The 20,551-nt window shown below is 42.1% G+C and overlaps 1 protein-coding gene across 3 annotated transcripts in view; it reads right to left on the bottom strand.

Annotated features, from left to right (window-relative positions):
* Nucleotides 1-9,218: 9,218 nt before the first annotated feature.
* kcnq1.2 (potassium voltage-gated channel, KQT-like subfamily, member 1.2) overlaps nucleotides 9,219-20,551 on the bottom strand; it is a 170,929-nt gene continuing 159,596 nt past the window's right edge. For all 3 annotated transcript variants that reach the window (XM_040132054.1, XM_040132056.1, XM_040132055.1), the window contains exon 18: nucleotides 9,219-11,226. In XM_040132054.1, coding sequence (XP_039987988.1) covers nucleotides 11,080-11,226 — 147 coding nt within the window. In that variant the 3' untranslated portion in view covers nucleotides 9,219-11,079. The remainder of the gene's footprint in view (nucleotides 11,227-20,551) is intronic.

The following is a 20,551-nucleotide window of genomic DNA, read 5'->3' as shown; positions in this document are numbered from 1 at the left end:
TTAAGTCTATGATTGGGAACTCAACATTTGTAAAAATATATTGCAGTGAATCTATTATATTTTAAATTCATTTATATAATTGCTGGTTTTGTTCTTCTATGTAATGACGAGATCCTGTTTGTTAAAATCGTATTAAACTGAAGAAAAAAGTTAAAAGTTACAACCTAGTGGTCACTTTACTCCCTCAGAACAAAGCTATTTTTGCTCTAATTGAACTTGCCATATTGTTTTTTTATTTTTACATAAAAATATCTTGTCATGTGTATGACGTGAGCCGACAGCAGAGCCCTAATCCATGGCTGGCTAATCTTTGACCTGCGGTACCTTTACTACACGTGTCTCTGTCTCTGTCATGGCACATCCTCTGCTATAAAATACCCAAATGAATACTTTCACTACACGGCATCTCCCCGCCTCCCCCTCGTGCCACTGACACATGAAGACACCTGCAGCAAGTACTTTAAAGCTGGAGAGGTTGGGGCTGTGTGTGTGTGTGTGTGTGTGAGCGTAAAGGGAGGAAGAGGGGGGGGGGTCCGGTTCTGAAGTGTGCAGGTGGGTAACCTCAGCTCAGCCGTCCACCCCCACTCTGAGCCCGGCCCATTGTCCCAGTGTGTGGGCCTTTGTTTGGAGGGCCATTGTGAGGGGCCGGGGCTGGCCACTGTTGTGTCTGGGGCTTCTCTGCTCAGACAAAGGGCCCGTCTACGAGCCTCCACCCTGCCCAAATAGCAGACAGATTGACTGACTGACTGACTGACTGGGTGTCTGACTGAGTGCTTGACTAGGTGGCTCGCTGGCTGACTATTTGGCTGAACGGCCGGCTGGGTGTCTGTGTGGTTGACTGATTGATTGGATGGAGCAGAAGAGGAGGAAGTGTGTGTTTCACCAAGGCTGCAATACCCAGTGTGCAACAGTGTTATCTACTTTGAATAAGAAGCTATCACTCCTCTATGCAAAGTAATTTTTATAATCCTAAAAAAGGTACTTGCGACTTTGCCTTTAAATGTAGTATTTTTGTCATGCAAGTATGACAATTAAACTGATTGTTTTTTATGATTAAAATTATTTAAGACTTTCTGAGAAAATAAAAACTACATTTATTTTATATTGTAGTTGAGGTAAGTGAGAACAAGTAGGTTGCACAAAGGATGGGCAAGAAATGATTCACAATGTTTATACTAAATATATGACAATAAAGCAAAGCTCAGGGAAGTGTAATAATTCCAGCCACGAATGCTGATGCTGATGGGCTGTGTGTGTGTGTGTGTGTGTGTGTGTGTGTGTGTGACTAAGCCGGAGCATTGCATGGCTGCAAAGGCTGATCCAATGCCACAGGTACAGTATTTTAAATAAACTAGATTTTCTACACTATACAGTGAGCACATGCACAGTGAAGCGACTGGTGTAAAAAAAAAAAAAAAAAAAAGAAACCCTGTTATTACTCAAGTTCAACACAGGCATTTCTTTATTTCTTCAGGCAATGGGAGGTACAGTCTCACCCCACTGATGTAATAATTACACACAGTGGCTGCAAAATGCTCTGCCGTTTGTATACGTCTGAGAAATTTCTTTATGAATTATATATCGAGCTGAATTCTAGAAATGCAAAGTTTGTCTTTAACACATTTTGCCTTATTTCTTGCCTTTGACTTTCCCTTAACCCCTTGACAGATAATACAGAATCCCTCCATGTTATTTCTTTTGAAGTGGCTCATCAGCACTGACTAATGGCTGAACAATTCTTTTACACAGTTGTCTCATAATCTAAAGTATGTCTGCTTAAACTAAACTGTTTATTTGTAAGCATAAAAAAAAAAAAAAAAAAAAAAATGACCACAGATAACAGGGTCAGTTATTCAAGATGTCACTGATAAGACTAGACTATGCGGTCACTCCAATGCAACAGTATAGCTCCTTGCAAACACCTTTTCTGTTACAGCAGGAATGTCCCTGAAAGCATTCCAGTAACACTCCAACACTCCATCACAGCCACCCAAACAAAACCACAGTGAACTCAAGGAAATTCCAGTAAGCCAGTTAATCAGACGTGGAAGGCATCGATGGCCTGTTCCTCTCTGCGACATCTCACATGTGCCAAGAATTCACACTTCCTTGCTATATCAACAGAAACAGGTTATCTTTTCCTGCGAACCGCCCCAGCACTTAATATAAAGCCACAAGTTCCTCCCCATGTTTCCTGCCCTGGCCACAACCCACGTCATCAAGCTATTCCCCTGGCACCTTAGGCTCTGAATGAGGGGAAAGAAGTGCCCACAAACAAACACCTAACATCCCTCTCTCTCTGTCTGTCTCTCTCTGTTTCTTTCTTTCTGCAACGTGCCTCTAACAGGCTGTGAGCAGGCCAACTTGCATCTGAATTACTGTACTTTTTTTTTTTTTTTTTTTTCCATTTTTCTGAGCGTTTGTTTTAGCCTGCATGGAATGCCCCGAGTGGGTGGGGTTTGGATGTTTTTTTGGACAGCTCAATTGGATTCAGTGAGCCAGGAAAGCTGTATCAATACAGGAAAACTATTTCATTCAATAGCGAGTGCACTGACGTCGCTTTAGTTCCTCAAACGTTGTGGTGGGTGATGTGCGGCTTGTGAGGGGTGTGTGTGTGTGTGTGTGTGAGAGAGAGAGCGCCTGGGGATGAGTGACAGGCAGGGAGGGGGGGGAGGAGAGGTTAGGGAGATGCTGCAGCGCATCGAATGACAGATGTGCAGATGTGCATCTGTGGTGCGTTTTTGCAGGGAAGAAAGGGGGTAGTGGTGGTAAAGCTCATTAAAGCAGCGCACCTGCAGACTATCAAAGAGCCTTTATCTTTTATCAAGGCAAATCTGCTCAAGCACGCAGCGCGAGACGTGAAAACAAGCAGGCTGTGCTGCATGCTCACCCTGACTCATTCTCTCTTTATCTCTCTCTCTTCTGACCAGTGGATGGTACCTGGCCCAGTAATCCCATCAGGAATGCTCAAGGATTCATTTAGATGCATTTGGCCAAGAAATAGAGGCAGAGCTTCCAGCTAAAACATCTGTGCAGACCAGATAGACTTTTTTTTTCCCTTGGCGAGGACTCTCTTACTGTCAGTCTCGCTGTGATGTCCTCTTTCATTAAATGAAATAAATAAATAACCAGCTTTAGCCACTGTACATTATTTTTCTATAAAGCTCTACTGCAGAAACTGCCAAACTGGCAGTTTCTGCTCTCTTCTTACATCCAAACACAATCACCATAATGTTAGGTCACAGGATATTTTAACTTTATCTGTGCTGCATGTTCAAAGAGAAGTTGGAAAAACTGGTAAAGTGATATAAAACTGAGAACAGCAGGACGTCTGAAGGCTGGAAACAGCAAATGTTTCCATCTTTTCTCTAGGACAATTTAGCTAATGAATCAAATTGGTCATAACATTTGCTGGAAATGTCCTGCTGACTGACTAAACGATTATTCGAACAATCATTGCATTAACATAACTTGACTAGTTTGACCTTTTAGGGTCAGAATCCCATATAAAACAGGAACAGCAAGGGTGGATAAAATTTTGTGTGTGTGTGTGTGTGTGTGTGCAGTTGTAGTGGTATGTAGCAGTTCACTGTGGTGGGGACAGTGCTTCCATGAAAATCAAACTGCGTGTGTGAGTGTGTTGGGGCATTGTCCTCTGCAGACTTATATGTGCGTATCCCCACATTAATTTTGAATAACGCTGTGTGACCAAATTCCGATTTTCTCTGAAATGATTTGTTAAGTTAGTTGTGTAACATACTTCGTGCGTAATGTAAAGTAACTGTGTGTAAACTACCAGAGGAGCTTTTCCACACAGATGGTGATGACAGCATGGGTGTGTCAGGATGCGACGTGAATTTGACATGATGCTAAATTTTTCAATATGACGCAACTTTTTGTAGGATTTGCATAAGTAGCATGTGGCAATAATTCCAGTCAGTCAAAATACATCTTACAACACTGACCACGGCATACATCAAATTAAAGCCCATCCACCGAGCTGGCCCGCCGTGATGTCCAGCTCAATGACAGGAGAACACTGTCGGTTAAAAGGAATGGAAAACCGTCTTCAGTGTTGTTTTGGTACTAGAAACGCATCAACTTTCCACTTTTCACGAGCAATAACGCGGCCCACATTTCATTTCATATGAATATACCCAGACTTCCTTCGATTTTTTTTTTTCTTTTTCTTTTTTTTGTCCTGCTTCTGCTGCCCTCATCAGGAGGCTCGTGGGGCCTCCGCGCCGCACGGTCCTCCGTTCTGGTGTTGAAAAGATTCCTGCCATAAGAATGAGTGAACATGTTCTCCAACACGGGGCTTGATGAGAAAAGCAGACTCTTCAACATATGAAACCTACCTCTGCTTTTGGACGACCGTAGATGTGGTCCATTGGCTATCCAATATTCAATTTTTCAGCCTGTTTTCAATTTTCACTCACTGCAGATTACAGTGTTGCTGTTTAGGGGATTTTGAGCCGCTGCGCTGTGCGGATTTAACTGAGAGGAGGCAGATATAAAATCTAAAGTTTCCCTGGTTCAGTCAATTAAAAAAATGCTACTATAAATAACAGACTAAATAGAAGTTGACCGGGATTTTGATTGTGGTTGATGGGTGGATAGAAATCTTCGTCTACTGTATTTCCTCATCCTTGAAACCAATCACTTCTGAGAAATAGTGTTGCATGTAATAAGAAAGGGGTAATAGCGAAACCATATTGCACAGATCCACATGACAAGATTTTCAAGTAATCCTTAGGCCTTGTCTTAATGTTCTATTTTCACTTCCCGTTTCTGATTAAATATACTTTAAAGGATCTAAACATAACACCAGACTGACGTTCAAGCTTTTACAGTATATCACTTCTGTGTTGTTTTACAATAACAGCCCCCCTTTCTCTCTTACAGTAGCTCCATGCAGCTGTCCACCATGCCTAACATTCTGCCTCGGCTGGCCAAACCCCAGAACACCACTGAAGTCCTTCCAGTTTCAAGCCAGGAATTCTCTCCCTGTCTGGGGGAAAAGTCCCCAATAATATGACCTATATAGGCAGCCCCCAGCCAGCCTTTCTATGCCCTCTCTACCACACCTCAACCCCCCCCCATTCCAAAGTGTGCCTGGACCTCTGCACAAATCTGCAGCAGCCGTAACAACACATTAGCAGCAGTCACACTTAGCATAGCCAGCCCTGGGTGGGGTTTCTATGGCTGGCTGGACCCAGGATGTGAAACTGAGCAGCTCAGACGGATCTTTGGATCTGAACGGGGCCTGTTTGTGTTGTTGTTCTTGGCTGCTGAGCTTTCCTCTGGTCACTGGGAGGGGTGGGGCATGGTGAGCCACAGACATATGGCTGAGGGAAATCTCGTAAGGCCAAAGGTCACGGGGGGTCAATCTAACCTCCTGGCCTCTGGTTGATTTATTATCCCAAGGGGTGATGTCGCCCTGCTCGGACCAAACAGAGAAAGGGTCAAAGGGCGTACTGTATCTGTTGCTGTTGTCAAAGGCTGCCCAAAAAACAGTTTTCTGAGTTGGGGATGAGGGCCCTGCAAACAGAGCCCAAAATACTGTGGGGCCATTTAAAACAAGGAATTTTACTGCTGCTGCATTTCTCACAAGCACACCGTGGAAACCAAGTCAATACTTAAGTAATATAAGGGGTTAACAGTGATTTTGAAATCCAAAAGGTGCCGTTAGGCACAACATGAAAAGCCTTGTCTCCCGTCTCTGATTGCTAAAGCTTGACCTTGGTAAAGCTGCTTTCATACGCAATTGCCTACACACAATAATCACAAAAATGATGTAAATTCTTTTTTCATTAGCCAAGAATAATTCTACAACACCAACTGAATGTTGTTCTTCCAAGTAATTCCTTTCCCTTCCACTCCTGTATGAGCTGGGATTTTTTTCCCCTTTGGTAGCACATTAATACTTGACTCTAATGGGATCACAGGTGTGTGTTTATTGGGTGTTTTATGATGGTTTTGAGCCAGAGTAGGCCAATCAGAATAAACTGAAACGGCCTGTTTTCTGCTTGAATACCAAAAATGGGAATGTGAAATATTCTATGGTAAAGAGAGGCGGGGGAGGGCGAGGAGGTACAACAACTGTCCTCCAGGCAACTGCTGTCCTCAGCTATTTAGGGACAACTCCTGACATGGTGCCTGGCATCAGCTGCTGCTGACATTGTTTGTCACAATCTTGGTTGATTCAGTACAAATACACACACATGCACACACACCTGTTGACTCATATCTGCTTTCATATAGCACTGCTGGGCCTCAACATGCCTGGACCTCTCTAGACAGGTGGCCCCCCAAGCACCCCCAGGGTGAACAGGCACGGTCGCACAGCCTGACAGCTACCACCCGTTCACCAGCCACAGCCTCCCTGCTGAGCCTGTTTGGCCCTGCTCCAGAAGAGGAATAACTTATGACCTTTAGCAGTTTAATTACAACAATAACGGTTAAGCTAGTATTAGCTAAAAACTACCCTTAACCTAACATAAAAACATGAACTCATTGTATTTCTAACCTACGAGCAAGACCAAAGTTTTATCCTGTTCACAGGCTCTAATTCATGATATTGCCTCACCCATTCAGATCAATGCTCTTTCCCCCCAAACTGATCGTTCAGTGGCTGAAAATGTTACAGCAGCTCAGTGTGCGCCTCGTATTTGATCAAATATGTAGGAAATTTTCCCCTGTTGCTTTATTGAGACCGAGAACAATGGCTAATTTCAGTGTGATTTTACTGTAACTTTAGCTTCCGTTATCACAAGGACAGAGGAGACCATCCTGTGGTTTGCGCAATCAGATTTCAATCTATCTTGAATGATTGTTGGATGCAATTTAAACTTAGCTTTTTTTTGAGATAGTTTAGCCATCTGATCCACCCAAGACGCATGGATTGAAAAGCAGCACATACGTAGCTACTGAAACAAAAACAAAAAAAACAGCACAACTTATACCGTCAGAGTAATATGAAAGATGTAATTGATAAAAGAATCTTCACATAAGGGCTTTAAACCTGCCTTTGAATTTTTGGCCACCGAGGGGCATCGCAACAAGCTATAACCTCAACATCGACGTATTGTCACCTTATAAAATTGATGAGGGGAACGTGTTAGCAAACGGCGGCTTAATTACATAGAGAGACACTGAGCGTTCATTCTTCTGAGCATTCATCGTGAGTTGTGTTTGTCCAACTAACAAGTCTGACATTCACTCTACGTATAGCTTTGTCTTTTCTCCACTGACTCCTGAGGGAAATACCGTCTCTGTCCCTTTCGCTGCTCAATGCTCCACTATGTCCACCAGCTCCTCGCTAACTTTGTCTCTCCGCTGTTTGCTGCTGGCCGGTCAGTGTACGGTGGCTTTATCGGAGCTTCTTGCGCGCAGAGCTTTCATGAGAGCTTTCAGCCAGAGCTTCCTGCTGCTTCTGAAAACGATACCCATGAGAGCAGCGAGAGTGACCCAAAACAGAAAAGTTGAGGGCCGTAAACCCAAAATAAAGAGACTCTGAAATGCTCTGCAGAACTGAGGGGGACTGCAGAGTGACTCCTTTCGTATTAAATGTGGACATTTGATCCCTTGTTATTTTAAAATTATCGATTGGAGCCGCTTTAAGTGTTTTTTTTTTTTTTAATTAAATAAAATAACTGCCTGTAATATGAAAGGGCTGCTGTTCCAATCATTGTCTTTGACAATCAACACCTCAGAGTGTGCAGGTCTTTGCTTTACAAACCAAAACAACAATAAATCCAACCAATGCCTGATCACATAAAACTATGGGTCTACAGGCTTACACAGGCCGGTTGGACACTACCTGTCCAGTGCGAAAAGGGCAGATTGTTAAAGTCACTAATGAGGATAGTGAGAGTCAGGAGTCGGGGAAGCAAACTGGGGCAATGACATGAGTGAGGATTTATATTTCACACCAACAATGCACATGTTGCTAAAATACAAGCAGTACTTAAAGGTCATGTCATTTTTTAATGTTATATTAGCAATTAGTCAGCTGATTATTTTAATCATTTTATGTGCAAGGTGTATAAGTTTCACAATTAACCACGAATTGTGTGATTTGCGACTTCTATCCAAAACCAGCTTATTTTCGGCAGCATAACAAAATTCTGTTCTATGCTGAGCGTGGCTGAGGTGGCAGGATCAAAGACGACATGGACGATCAGCAAACCTCAGAGAGTGTACCCTTTCATGACCTAGCATGAGTTCCTCCCCCGCACATACTCTGGGACTGCCAGATTTCACTGTCCAGTGTCTGTGACAGTGCGTCCCTTATATTCTCCTTTTAACTGCTTTCTCAGATCCTCTTTTAGGTTGTGCTCCTGTGTACTTCTGAGATCAAACTGTCTTTTGAAGTGGGAGTCTCTCTCTTCTCTCTGTCTAGCCTTGAGATGAAAGAGGAGCACGGGGCGACACAGAGTGGCCTCTGCAGACGGAGGTAGCCATGGGGTCTCTCTTTCTTTCTCTCTCTGCTTCACCCTCTCCCTGCCAAAATCCCCCAGCAGTGATAGAAACCAGAGGAAGACAAAAGGCAGTGGAGCTCTGCAGCCATCCAGCCCATGTAGTCTCTCCGGCTAATTGAAAATGGCTTTGCTCTCCTCTTTGCTCTCTTCCTCATGTTCCTGCTGTCCTCCTCCTGCCTCTCCTCCTTCTCTCTCTCTTTCTCCCCTGCTTGTCCACCCCTCTCCCGGGACAACCCTCTGTTCTTCCTCCCCTCTTTCTCTCTCTCTCTCTCTCTCTCAGCGTTGGACCGTGCTGATCTTGGGACATCCCCAGTATTTTTTGGCCTTTGAAGGCGAATATAATTGAGTGGTAATATGAGACATATTCTCTTTTTCCTCTGCATGCCTCGCTCAATGGGTTATGGAATATTGAAGTTCAAAGCAGGCGCGGTGAACGTGTTATTTTTTCTTTCTCTTCTCCCTTCGTGGTGATTGCAGTGTGAAAGGAATTTAGTGAAATGAGGAGCTGAGGAGATTTTATTTGGATGGAAACTCCGGCCCATGGCTTACCTTGACCCAGCTCGGCTCAAGATTTGAACAAACAGCTCAGGAAAACTATAAGACAGGTTTCACCCTCCAACGAAAGCAAATTATGGAATAGATGAGCCGGTAATCAAATTCTTCCCAAGCCAAGAGAGCAGGCCAGAGCGTAATGAAGTGGAGTTTTATTATTTACAGCAGAGCTACAGTGCAGAGGGTGTGCGTGAATATCATTTACAATCATTTCCATCCATCTGTACAACAGGAGCCTCAGTCTCTGTGTTTCTCATCATTCCAACAAGCAGACATGTTCCAAGTTGATCTTTCCACGTGATAATAAATGCAGTACAATAAGGCAATGTCTCGACTTACATCTCTTATAAAACTGTACATGAGAACAGACAGGTAGATATGTATCAAGGTCTGTCATAAAATTAGTGCCTTAAAATACAACCACTTTATTTCATAGAGGACAAATAATAGGTCATTTTTAACCACTGCAAAAAATATGAAAATATATGTTAGTGCAGAGAGAAAGCCTCTCCTCTTTTCACTTCCCTTGTTCACCCCTCTTTTGTGTGTGCATCCATCTTTTTAGTAATGTGCATGCTATAATTACGGGAGGCCTTTCATACTGTAGCTACAGAGATGAGTTATTTTCTATTTTCTACTTCCTACATGCCTCCATGTCCTGTCAGATAAATACAATGAGTATGGGAAGAAAGTGAGAGCATTGTCTTTTTATTTCAAACGTGGCCTCTCAGTGGCAGCCTGATATTTCCCAGCCTTTCATACAGAATTAGTGAGCCTGCTCCTCAGAGCTCACAGTTTAAATTCTGCACATTTTCCAGTGTTTCTTTTCATTAGACGCTCACAGTGAGTAATCTCCCCTTACCAAGGAATTCAGCACTTAATTAGCTCAGGAGAGAAAAAATAATCAGAGCTTTAATGGGGCAAATTTATTTCAAATTGCACACAGCAGTGTGTGCCCCCTGAAGAGGGTAATAGAGGCTATTAAGCGGGGTTCTGGTGCTGGTGTAAGTACTGGCGCTGCTAAAAGAGTTTGAGATTGATATACGTATGAAATCTCGCAGTGAAGACCTCGGGCAAACAGAGACCGTGCCACGACTATTCCTGTAACACAGCACCGGGCCTTGCCTCGGCAGATTGGCTATTTTTATTAGCTCTAGCATAGTTGTAAATTAGCACCGTTTTAGCCACCCACCTCACCCCAGTCACATTTCTTTAGTTCCATTTCTTTTACTCCGGCCTTCCGGTCCCTAACGCAGGGCAAAGTCAACAGATAATCCGCCTTTCCCTCCTCGTGTTATTTGATCACTACTAACAAACACCCGCTGCAGTCTAAGTACAGTTAGGCTAGATGGATATGTGGCTATGGAAATAACCCTGTTGTGTACTGGGTGTGGATGGTGCCAAGATAATCAGAAGGATTTGAGGAATGCCTCTGCCATGGCTGGACTCTCAGTTTTTCTCTGTGTCTTTGGGGAACGTCAGTGCTTTGATTGCATTACGACTTCATTACTGGGTTAGTTAGCTTTGGAATAATATTTGGAGTAGAGGAATGCAGCTCAGTGACAGGCCACACATAAATTAACATCATCTGAGTAGTGTGATTATGAGGTTAATGTAGTGAAATAAATTCATGCAGCATGTCGCTGCTTGAATGACTGTGTGCTGCAGGGGAAGACTGTGGGCTCACATTGCTAGTGTAGAAGAGAAAGCTACATGTGGACAACAACAAAAAAAGAGCCAAACAGTCCTGACAATCATCAAAAGAAAGAGATTAGTCAGCTTGCTTTCTACCAATGAATCACACTCTCAGTAGTTCTTTTGCCCCAGAGCAGTGCCAAGTGGACGGTTAAATGTTGTTCGCTTCTCAGGGATAAAAGTCTGAGAAATCTCACAAAAGGAGTAGAAGGAATTTGGTTCGGAAAATTGAGTCCCCTTATTATTTTGCAGGCCCCCATGTAGGCTAGGCTGTCTATGTGTACTCCTGCCCTTTTAATTGTCCTTTGGTGGTGACGTCATCATACCCAGGGCAACCGTCTCTGTGACATCAGGGGCCCTCGTCCATGCTGGCCCCCATGCATTTCTGGATGGTCACCCTGCGGATGGAGGGCTTGGACGTCATCTCTGCCTTGGGCAGGAACTGTTCCCTCAGGATCCGCAGGACTGAGTCCATTTTCTGGTCCATCTGATGGACCTGGATTTAACGCAATGACAAAAGACAAACAGGTTAGGTCAGCTGAAGGCCTCCAGGATAAACACTCTGAACATAAATACAATGTAGAGCTGGCATTATGAAACAAAGAATGTCAGTGAGTTCGTGCTTTTGTTTCATATCCATCTATCTTTAATATAGTTCTCATCCCAATGACAGAGCAGCGCAGGGTATAATGACATGTTAGCCTGCCAGTCGCTGTCTACCTGCTAAAGCCACTCATTACAAAAGCTGTTGAGCTATACGATCCCCAAGTGGGTGCACAGACTCTCTCACACACACACACACATATATACAGGCTGCTGTTGTTTACATGCTTCCCCAACCATAAACACAGGTGTGTCACACAGAGACATCTCTGACGAGGCGCAGCCAGTCTAACCATGGTGTAAATACAGATGAGTGGCTCCACCTGAGTGATGTAAGTAAACAGATAACAGACTGTCTGGTGACATGCACATACTGTGAGGACATCTGCATACATACACACTCAGACACAGTTGTGTACAGTACACACTCACAACCACAAGAAAGAAGGTGCTGAAACTTAGTGCATACAGCCTTGTAACTTCAAAGGGATTTTCTACATCTTCACAGCCTTGGCCTTGGTTTTAACTCTGTACTTATCTAGTTAGCATGGACAGAAATACTTAGACAGCACACTCACACAAACTAATATCCTCTGATGGCTCCAATGGCTTCAACAAAGCAGGGAAAATGATAAAGATGGCGCTTCGTAAATCAAAGCCTAAACAGCAAAGCACATCAAAGAGCCATAACATCTCACGCACCGGGCAGAACAGACAGATTCAGACTCCCGTCTCTAGTAGACACTGATAGCGAACAACTCCAGCCCAACTGCGGTATTTCTGGCAGGACACAGTCGGATAGTTAACATCAGTGGCATTTTCATAGGCTTAAGGGTATGGCCCCTCTTTCTCCCCATCTTTTAGTGCCTGTGCCTGATGGCCCAGGCATTTTTATGGCAGAGCAGGACATTTAGCAGCTATTATTGTTGTTGAAATATGAACCACGATAGGAAGCATAAATCTGAAATATCAGAACATGTCACAGAAAAGAATGAAAATCACATCACAGCACGCCAGTGATCATAATTTATAAAGAACTGAGCGTCTGACAAACATTAGACAAATATATTTGTTCTGCTTTTTTTTTTTTTTTTTTGCCCGCGAACATCTCTGTCGTCAAGTTTTTATGTGAGTCAAGTTCCTAGATCTCATTACTCAGAAATTTTACATTTTTAGAATTGCGTACATCTACAGTTAAAGACAGCCCGGACTAATCTTTATGTCGTGTAAGGTCATATGCAAGTACACTGGCTGCTCAAAAGTCTGACTTCTTTATTCATCAATTACTTGTAAATGTTGGATTGCTCTGAAATATACAGTATAATGGATTAGAATAACTTCATTTTGACCTTTTTTTTTGCTAAGGTTCGCTGATATTTCACCATCCCCGGTGCTTTCCTCTGAGATTGTACCATGACCTAAATAGTTGTGCTAAGTAGACGAAGCACGCGCTGGGCCCGGAAGAAGCTTAGAGAATAATAGGCTATCATAAACATGGTAGGCAGTAATCTACAGACTTATCAACATTCTCGTTGGGGTTTAAAATGGATCAGGAATTCCTCCAGCTGTGTTTCTGAAAGCAGTGGCCCAGGGGACTCACCGAGCGTCAAGAAAAACATAATTAGACAGGCATGTTGCAAACACACAACACTAATTTATTGCCACTTACTAAGTGTATGTGTCTGCTTTCTGGCCATGGATGTGGGTGAGAGATGCAGCAAGGATAGGGGGAGAATGTACAAGTGCATGTGTATGACTGTGTCACTGGTGGTTGCGAGCTTGAGTGTTGCAAGAGTACATTTCCCTGTATTTGTAGTGGATTTTGAGTTTTTAGTTAATGTTTTTTTATTTTTTAGTCAGGATGAGACAAAATACAGGGAGGTGGACAAAATAAAAGAAACACGTTCCTTTTTATAGTTAATAACAATTAGGTGAACCAATTAATTTAGTTTTACATGAGTTTCCCTAAATTGACATTTACTGTAGGGCTATTGTATTGGGAAGCGTGTTTTGTCAATTTGTCCACCCTGTGTAGTGTGTAAATGCGCGGGTTGGGTGTCACCACTACTGTGTCATATAAACGCATGTGATCCAGTGACAGGTGATGCTCCAGCTGTCCCCGACCCTCCCTCTGACCACAGACAACACATGGGACAGTCACAAACAGGCCTGAAACTTCTGCAGCAGGGGTTTGCCTGAACCCAGATAAGGTCCCTCTGACTGAGTCCACTCAGGGAGAGAGACACGTGCCCAAGTGTCTGGTGCTTTTAAGTATAATTGCTTTATCTTAGTTAAGTTTTTCACTTTAGTCAATTTAAGATGTAAGCAATATTTTTAGATGAAAATTCAGCTTTTGTGGAAGTTACCTTTCTTTCCATTTCCTTTCCATTTCCACCTTACCATTTCTGAACAAACTGAAGTGCAGACTTTTATAACCTTCAGATTTTTATCACCTGACATAAAAAATGCAGAGGATTTAATACAGCACACAAATACAGTATGTAGAAAACTGGTATACAAGTTTTTCATTCAATAAAAATAGAAAGGTCTTTCTCGGACTGGCTGATAATACTATGTCTCTCAAAACCTTACAGAAAAATACATTAGCTATAGGACTGAGACTAATGATCTTAAAAATCTTACAAATTGTGATTAATAAAATGATTTTATGATGATTTTTAATTAAATTATTTAGTATTTAATCTATAAATTGTCCAAAACTAGTGCAACTGCGCCTCACAATTACTCAGAACTGTACAGAACATCTAGCTCGTTTTATCCAACCGTCACATCAAAACCCACAGTTTTTCAATTTACAATGTTACAAAACAGAGAAAAGCTGAAAAACCTCACATCTGTCAGGCTAAAAAAAATAATAATATTTTGTTTTATTATCTAATTATAATCTAATAATTATTTACAGTATATTTGTCTGGTGACAACGGTGGGGAGGACACAGATCTCCTGTTCACACAGGAACTCCCTTCCTGAACCACCTTCCTGTCCTCCCCTGGGACTGTCTGTTTGTTATCTGGTACACTACAACAAACCCAGATGCATAAAAATAGACAAACAAATGCACTTACATTATGAACACATACTTGTTTGTGCTACTCTACTTGTCACCTAGCAAACAACAAACAAACAAGGAGTAAACAAGGAGGTACCACATCCTGGTCAGGACATTAACTGTGGCCAAAGAGCTGTAGGGAAGAGCATAGGTCAGAGAGTAATTGTGGAAAACTAATAGAGACCTGCTGAGTGTAAACATCTGAGTGACACCACTGGGTAAAAGTCATCATGAGCCTAACTGACAGTTTGTCCTGCAAAGTAAAGTAAATTAATAATGTGAATAGCCTGTGTAGTGAAATTCCGTTGCTCAGAATAACGTAGAACAGAGATGGCTTTTCCAATCTGGTTGCATTAGGTATGAGTACTCAAGCCAAAATTATTTGGAGATGAAATAACACAGATGCTCTCAACTTTATTACCCGGGCAGGATACTTTTATCTTAGACGCTGAGGCTGCGGCACAAAGGTTAATAAAAGCAGCCAGTATGGAAACAAGAACAGAAAATTGCACATGTCAGACACAGATGACATCATACACGGAGCTTTGACATGGGTTCGCTTCATGAACCCTACTGGAGACTTACTGCAAATGTTGTGTGGCCAAGCATTGTTTAAACGCACACAACTTTATCTTTCATTCTTCTGATAATGCACAAGTTTCCCGAGATGCCAAATATGTCAGGATGAATTCTGTGAAATGTGTGTAGAATGATGCCCAAGACATCTGGAATATACGGCAGTGCCTTGGGTCTGAATATTTCGCCTAGTGTAAGCAGCATATACAAGAGGCACAGAATATATACTGCCTGTACACTACTATACAGCTTGAAAATATACGTTTTTCCTAACTTTAAAAGAGTTCAGAGTTCAAGAGGTCAATAACCGAAGAGAAGAGAAGAGAAGGGGTGTCTGTTTTACTATGAATGTCATGTAGAACAGTTATCCTTCATTCACACACAGGCCTCACAAGCTGGCCGGTGCTGATAGAGCAATTCACACTGCCATCTGTTGGGGAGTTACAAAGCCTGGAGAAAAGCTCAGGGCTGCTATCACTGCATTCTCTGATCCATGCCAAATTATACCATCGCACGATTACTGACGCATGGTGGCATGACATGCAAGAGTGATATGAGATACTGAATGAGGTAGAATGAGGGAGTGTGTGGTAGTCTTGACATGTAATGAATGGCAATTAGGTGTTGTGAAGTGGTGTGGCTTATTCAGCAGGGAAAACCAGGCCGCTATGTACACTGTAGAGTGCAGTCCTGATGCAGTACTGAGTAGACAGTCTTTCTTTGAACATTTAACACACGGAGACAGAGCACATAGGCAAACAAAAACACAGGGACTCTTAAATAGAGGCACAATTACCTCCCCTTCTTGCTCTCTCTCTCTCCGACAGTCACCTTGAGGAGGACTAAGGAATAAAAAGGAGGAAAGAGGAGTGAAAAAAGCCAAAATACAGGGAGAGTCGAGTGGAGGAGACAGAGATGCAGGGCTGCCAGAAGGAAAGACTACCAGCTCCTGGAATGTCTTGGCATCTGGGTCCGACTAGTCCACGCTATTCAACAAAACAAGATTCCTGTCATTGAAATGCTCTCAATTGCTTAGAGACAATGGAGACAGACCTAGGACAGAAGGAGAGATAAGACGAGAGGAAAACAACTGTGCAGGTCACTGTGCATGCATGCTGTAATGAATGTGTAATGTGTTTTCCCACCACTGTGACCTCAAAAGGCCTGCACCTTCCACCTGATAATTTTAACACGTCATTCTCTCTAACCTTTGTTATGACTGTGCCTACTCATACAACAGTAGAATGACTCACATAATGTTCATTCCAATTGGACGGGAATTCTTTAATATCCCACTGGGTCCTTTTGAATTACAAAGCAAGGTTATAAAATGCTGCTATAGTTAAAACAGAAAATATCTAGCGCCCTTCACTTTCACACAATGTTTTTTTTTTCTTATTGGAGTCCATTTCCCTTCTGTTAAGTTATCTTCAGTCAGCAGAACTGAGCAATCGTTTTTGTCTCTGATGTGGAGTCGTCTAAACTCACACTGCTACAGTCCAGGGATAAAAAGCTCGCCACATTAACGCAAGACAAGACAAAATCTCCCATAGATCAAGTACTTTTGAGCAACAGTGAAAACAGCAGCTCACTCTAAATACACCAGTACTTAAAAGTATCCTGTGGAGCTTTTTTGTAAATTACTAAAGTTATACTTACATTCATTGTTTCTTACCAAAACACATTGTGTGAGTGTGTATCCATTTGCTTCCTAATGAAACATTTTCAAAGCCAGTTTTTAAAAAAAAATATATTTTCAAACCTGCATTGTTTACATTCATGTTTAGTAGGTAGCTGTCTACCTTTCGACGTTTCTTGGCGTGTTTCCATCAACATCTGTAAAGCAGTGGAATAGCGCAAAACCACCAGCAGGAATGTGCATGTGGTCTGTGTGAAATACAAACAAAATGGGTACTTGCTCTTAAAACCATTGCTCCTTTTTTCACATTTTATTTAAAAAAAAAAATAAACGGACGGAAAAAATAATTAATTCTAATAATAAACGAAAAATCTAAAAGTAAAAGCACTGATCCACTCGGGGTCAAAAAAATCCACAGGGTACCTGTAAAGGAAGACTTTTTATATCTTCATTTAATCTCTAGATCTGAAATGCTAAGCTATAATAAAATTAAAAAAAGGAAAACCTTTAACACTGTTTGCTAAATCTCACGGTTAGTGGGAAAAATAGCCAAAATATTCAAGTCAGAACCCCATCACTTTTACTAACGGCATACTATTAAAGGGTAATACGTAGTTTATGGGTAGACAAAACTAAAAATTCCAATCAATAAAAACCATCAAAGATTTTCCAGAAACCCTACACATCTGTACTGTCAATTAATAAATTGGCCTTTCTCTCGCTAACGGTTATTGTCTTACACCTTTATACTGTCCTTCCCTGCATTATGTTCCACCCTGATATTCTGATTGAACATGAAATTAAAGCTGCTCTAATCAATATTTTTATATAAACAATGGCTCATACAACTATATTTAATGCGGAAGAGGTCTCTCATAATGACAAACCTCCAGAGAAACATCATCTGACGCTGCAGTCCCCTTTAGCGCTGCTGAGCGTTTTAGCGTCTTTCGACCCACTGTATTTGTTTTACGTCCTCCACATTTATTGTTTTGGTTAACGGCTAGCATCTGTTTTACAGCAAAAAAAAAGCCCTGATACACCCATTGTATATTACCTGCCCATCACCAAATGGGGACCAGACTAGAGCTAAAAAGAGTGAATGTCAGTCTAACATTCATCAGGTTGCCAGAAACATGTCCCCAAATGAGTGCACATTCACCATGTAAACTTTTTAAGGTGGTAATATGTCAGTTTTGTGTTTACAGCTTGTTTCATTGCACCAGAGTGACAAAAAAATAAAAAATTATTCTCTAAGTAATAACAATCCATTTAACCTGAGGTGTTGCTCTTATTTCCTGTTTGTCACCTTCTGTCTTGAACATACTACAGGTTAAAGCCACAGTTGTGTTATAGCAACTCACAACATCAAACAGCAAAATGTAAATTAATAAATTAATCTGAATCAAAATGTGTTATCATGTTGAAATAAATCTCACACAATTTAGAAATTCCCGTGTACTTATCCGGTAAAACACGGAGACTAGACTGATGGTTTCCAGCCATTTTCCATCCCTGTTTCTGTAATTCCTACAGTTTAATAGCCCGCTACAGCTTAGGGTCAGTTCAGGTGAATTTCTCTGCCTCCCCATAGATCCCCTTTGCAGCTCACCCAGACTGCCCTGCCTGGTCTTTGTGTTTCACCTACACACACACACACACACACGAACACACACAAGATCCAGCGTTTCTCTCTAAACACAATGGACAATGCAGAAAGAGCAACAGAGGGTGTACACACCGGCCTCGCTGGTGGGCCAATAACAAGCTAGCATTACACAGAGGTCATCATTATCATCACTGTGACAGGGCTGCATGAATGGAGAATGGCGATCAGGGGTGTGGGGAGTGAGGCGAGGAAGGGAGAGGCCGGAGAGAGAGAGTGAAGGAAGAGGGAAATTAGAAAAGCCAGAAGAAAAGGAAAATAAATTTTGAAGCAGGAAAAAAAATGATGCTGGTGGCTTTTTTCTCCAGTGGTTAACACACACACACACACACACACACACACACACACACACACACACACACACACACACACACACACACGCACACGGGCGGGCCACAGTTGTGCTGTGCTGATATTGTCAAAAGAATAAACCAAGGTTTTTGAACGTACTACACTGAAGGAAACAGCTATAAATCAAGAGCGTCATCAAAAATAAAAAAATTCAATACAGCTGCGCCCAGGTTTATTTTCAGGACTTCAGGTAAAGAGCAGCTTACTCACTCCCGGAGAAGTGACATTTAATTGCACGCCACAGCAAACCACTGTTACTTTTTATGGAAAGTTGTTTGTAGAAGTTTTTGACATTAGGCAGTAATGCTTTTAATTTGTGTACACTTTAGCTCATGCTCTGAAAGCCAGCTGGACAGGAATTTGTTGGGAATGGGAATCATTTCAAGCAGCCCGCACATTAGTTGCATTCTCTCCTTCACTGACACATCAACATGGACCATTTCTGCCGCTGATTGGAGGAATCCTCCCCTCCACCGGTCTTTGCTTCTGACTTTGAGGAAACATGCATGGCAGCTGTTCTGGAAACCATTCAATTTCTCTGAAATTGTCACCAGTTTTTACGTAAATTCAAGGAAGAGGACAGACAACGCAGTCGCATAATTGTGCTTCATTTAATGAAGCTTGTTTATGACTCTCGAGAGTCTCGTCAGTGAGTCATATCATTACCGCTTAGCTACTGGGCTCAGTTGATGCACAGTGCATATTTTACAATTTAAGGTCTTGTAGCAGTAACTGAATTTGTAAGACTTAGGACGGCTTTATGAGCTTACACTTTCCTACAAAAAATTGCCATACTTTGCTGCATGTCACTTTCAATTATTCCCAATTTAAGTTACAGGTTCTCAATTTCTATTTTTTGAGACTTTGATTGGAGTTTTCAAACAAAAGCTTTTGTTATCGTCCTCAGAAGAGGTGTGGAATTGGCTTCGGAGACTTGGAGCTGCTGAAACACACACATGAACCCAAACTGTATGCACAACACACAGCACCAGCCTTGGCCTTGAAGGTGAAGTAACCACATTTATAACGCACATTTGAAAAACAGCACAAACTGGCCAAAGCGCTCTACAATGTTCAAAGACACCTTGTCGAATCAAATATATAAAAACAAACCACACAGATATACAACATAAAGGAGAAATACAAACAGAAGAGAAGATGTATAATTTTTCTATGACAAGCGCGAGCCAGTGGTTAAGAGAGGCCAGGGGAGAAATTGGATGGATACATGGACGGGTGAGAGATGGGGGAGAGTAAGAACAGGAGGACAGTCAGGCAAACTTCAAAAGGCTCTGGTAGTTTTTATTCAACAGTTTGTTTTTGCTGCCTTGTGAGTGTGTTGACTCATCTTCTGGGTTCTTTCATTTTTTGAGGGGAGGGGAGGAGGACTGTGCTTGTTTTCTGGGCCTGAACCATGATTATGAAATGTGATAGCATCGCATCATTGGTGTGTTTGTGTCACTGTGTGTTTATATCAGCTTTCATGAAAGAGTGTGCAGGTTTGGTAATGTGTTCTGGGTTATGTGTGTGTTTGTATATGAGGCTATATGAATGTGATGGGGTGTTTTTATTAGGCGTTATTAGTCATTTGTATATTTAGCAGTTTCAAGCTTCACATGTACAGTACAGTAGACTTTGTGTGTGTGGTTTTGTGTGTTTGAGTTCGGGCTTTCTGCTGTGGCCCTGATGTAAAATTTCATGACTTTTCCAAAACTTTCCACAACTAAATAGGAGCACTTCCATGACCTTAAAATGTTCTTCCTCTCTGGTTTCTAAATAGGCTCCACGGTCTGGTTTCCACACAGATAAAGAAAAGCAGCTGAAAACCGCCAGCTAATGCAGTGAATGTGTGAAACTGTCAGTGAAACTGTCAGTCTGGTATATTCATGCGACCCAGTTGTAAAATTTCCTCAGAG

The sequence above is a fragment of the Xiphias gladius genome, chromosome 8 (genome assembly GCF_016859285.1).
Source record: "Xiphias gladius isolate SHS-SW01 ecotype Sanya breed wild chromosome 8, ASM1685928v1, whole genome shotgun sequence".
In the NCBI taxonomy this organism is placed as follows: Eukaryota; Metazoa; Chordata; class Actinopteri; order Istiophoriformes; family Xiphiidae; genus Xiphias; species Xiphias gladius.
The sequence above is the reverse complement of the archived record's forward strand: the minus strand, read 5'-3'. Positions and strand labels throughout refer to the sequence as shown.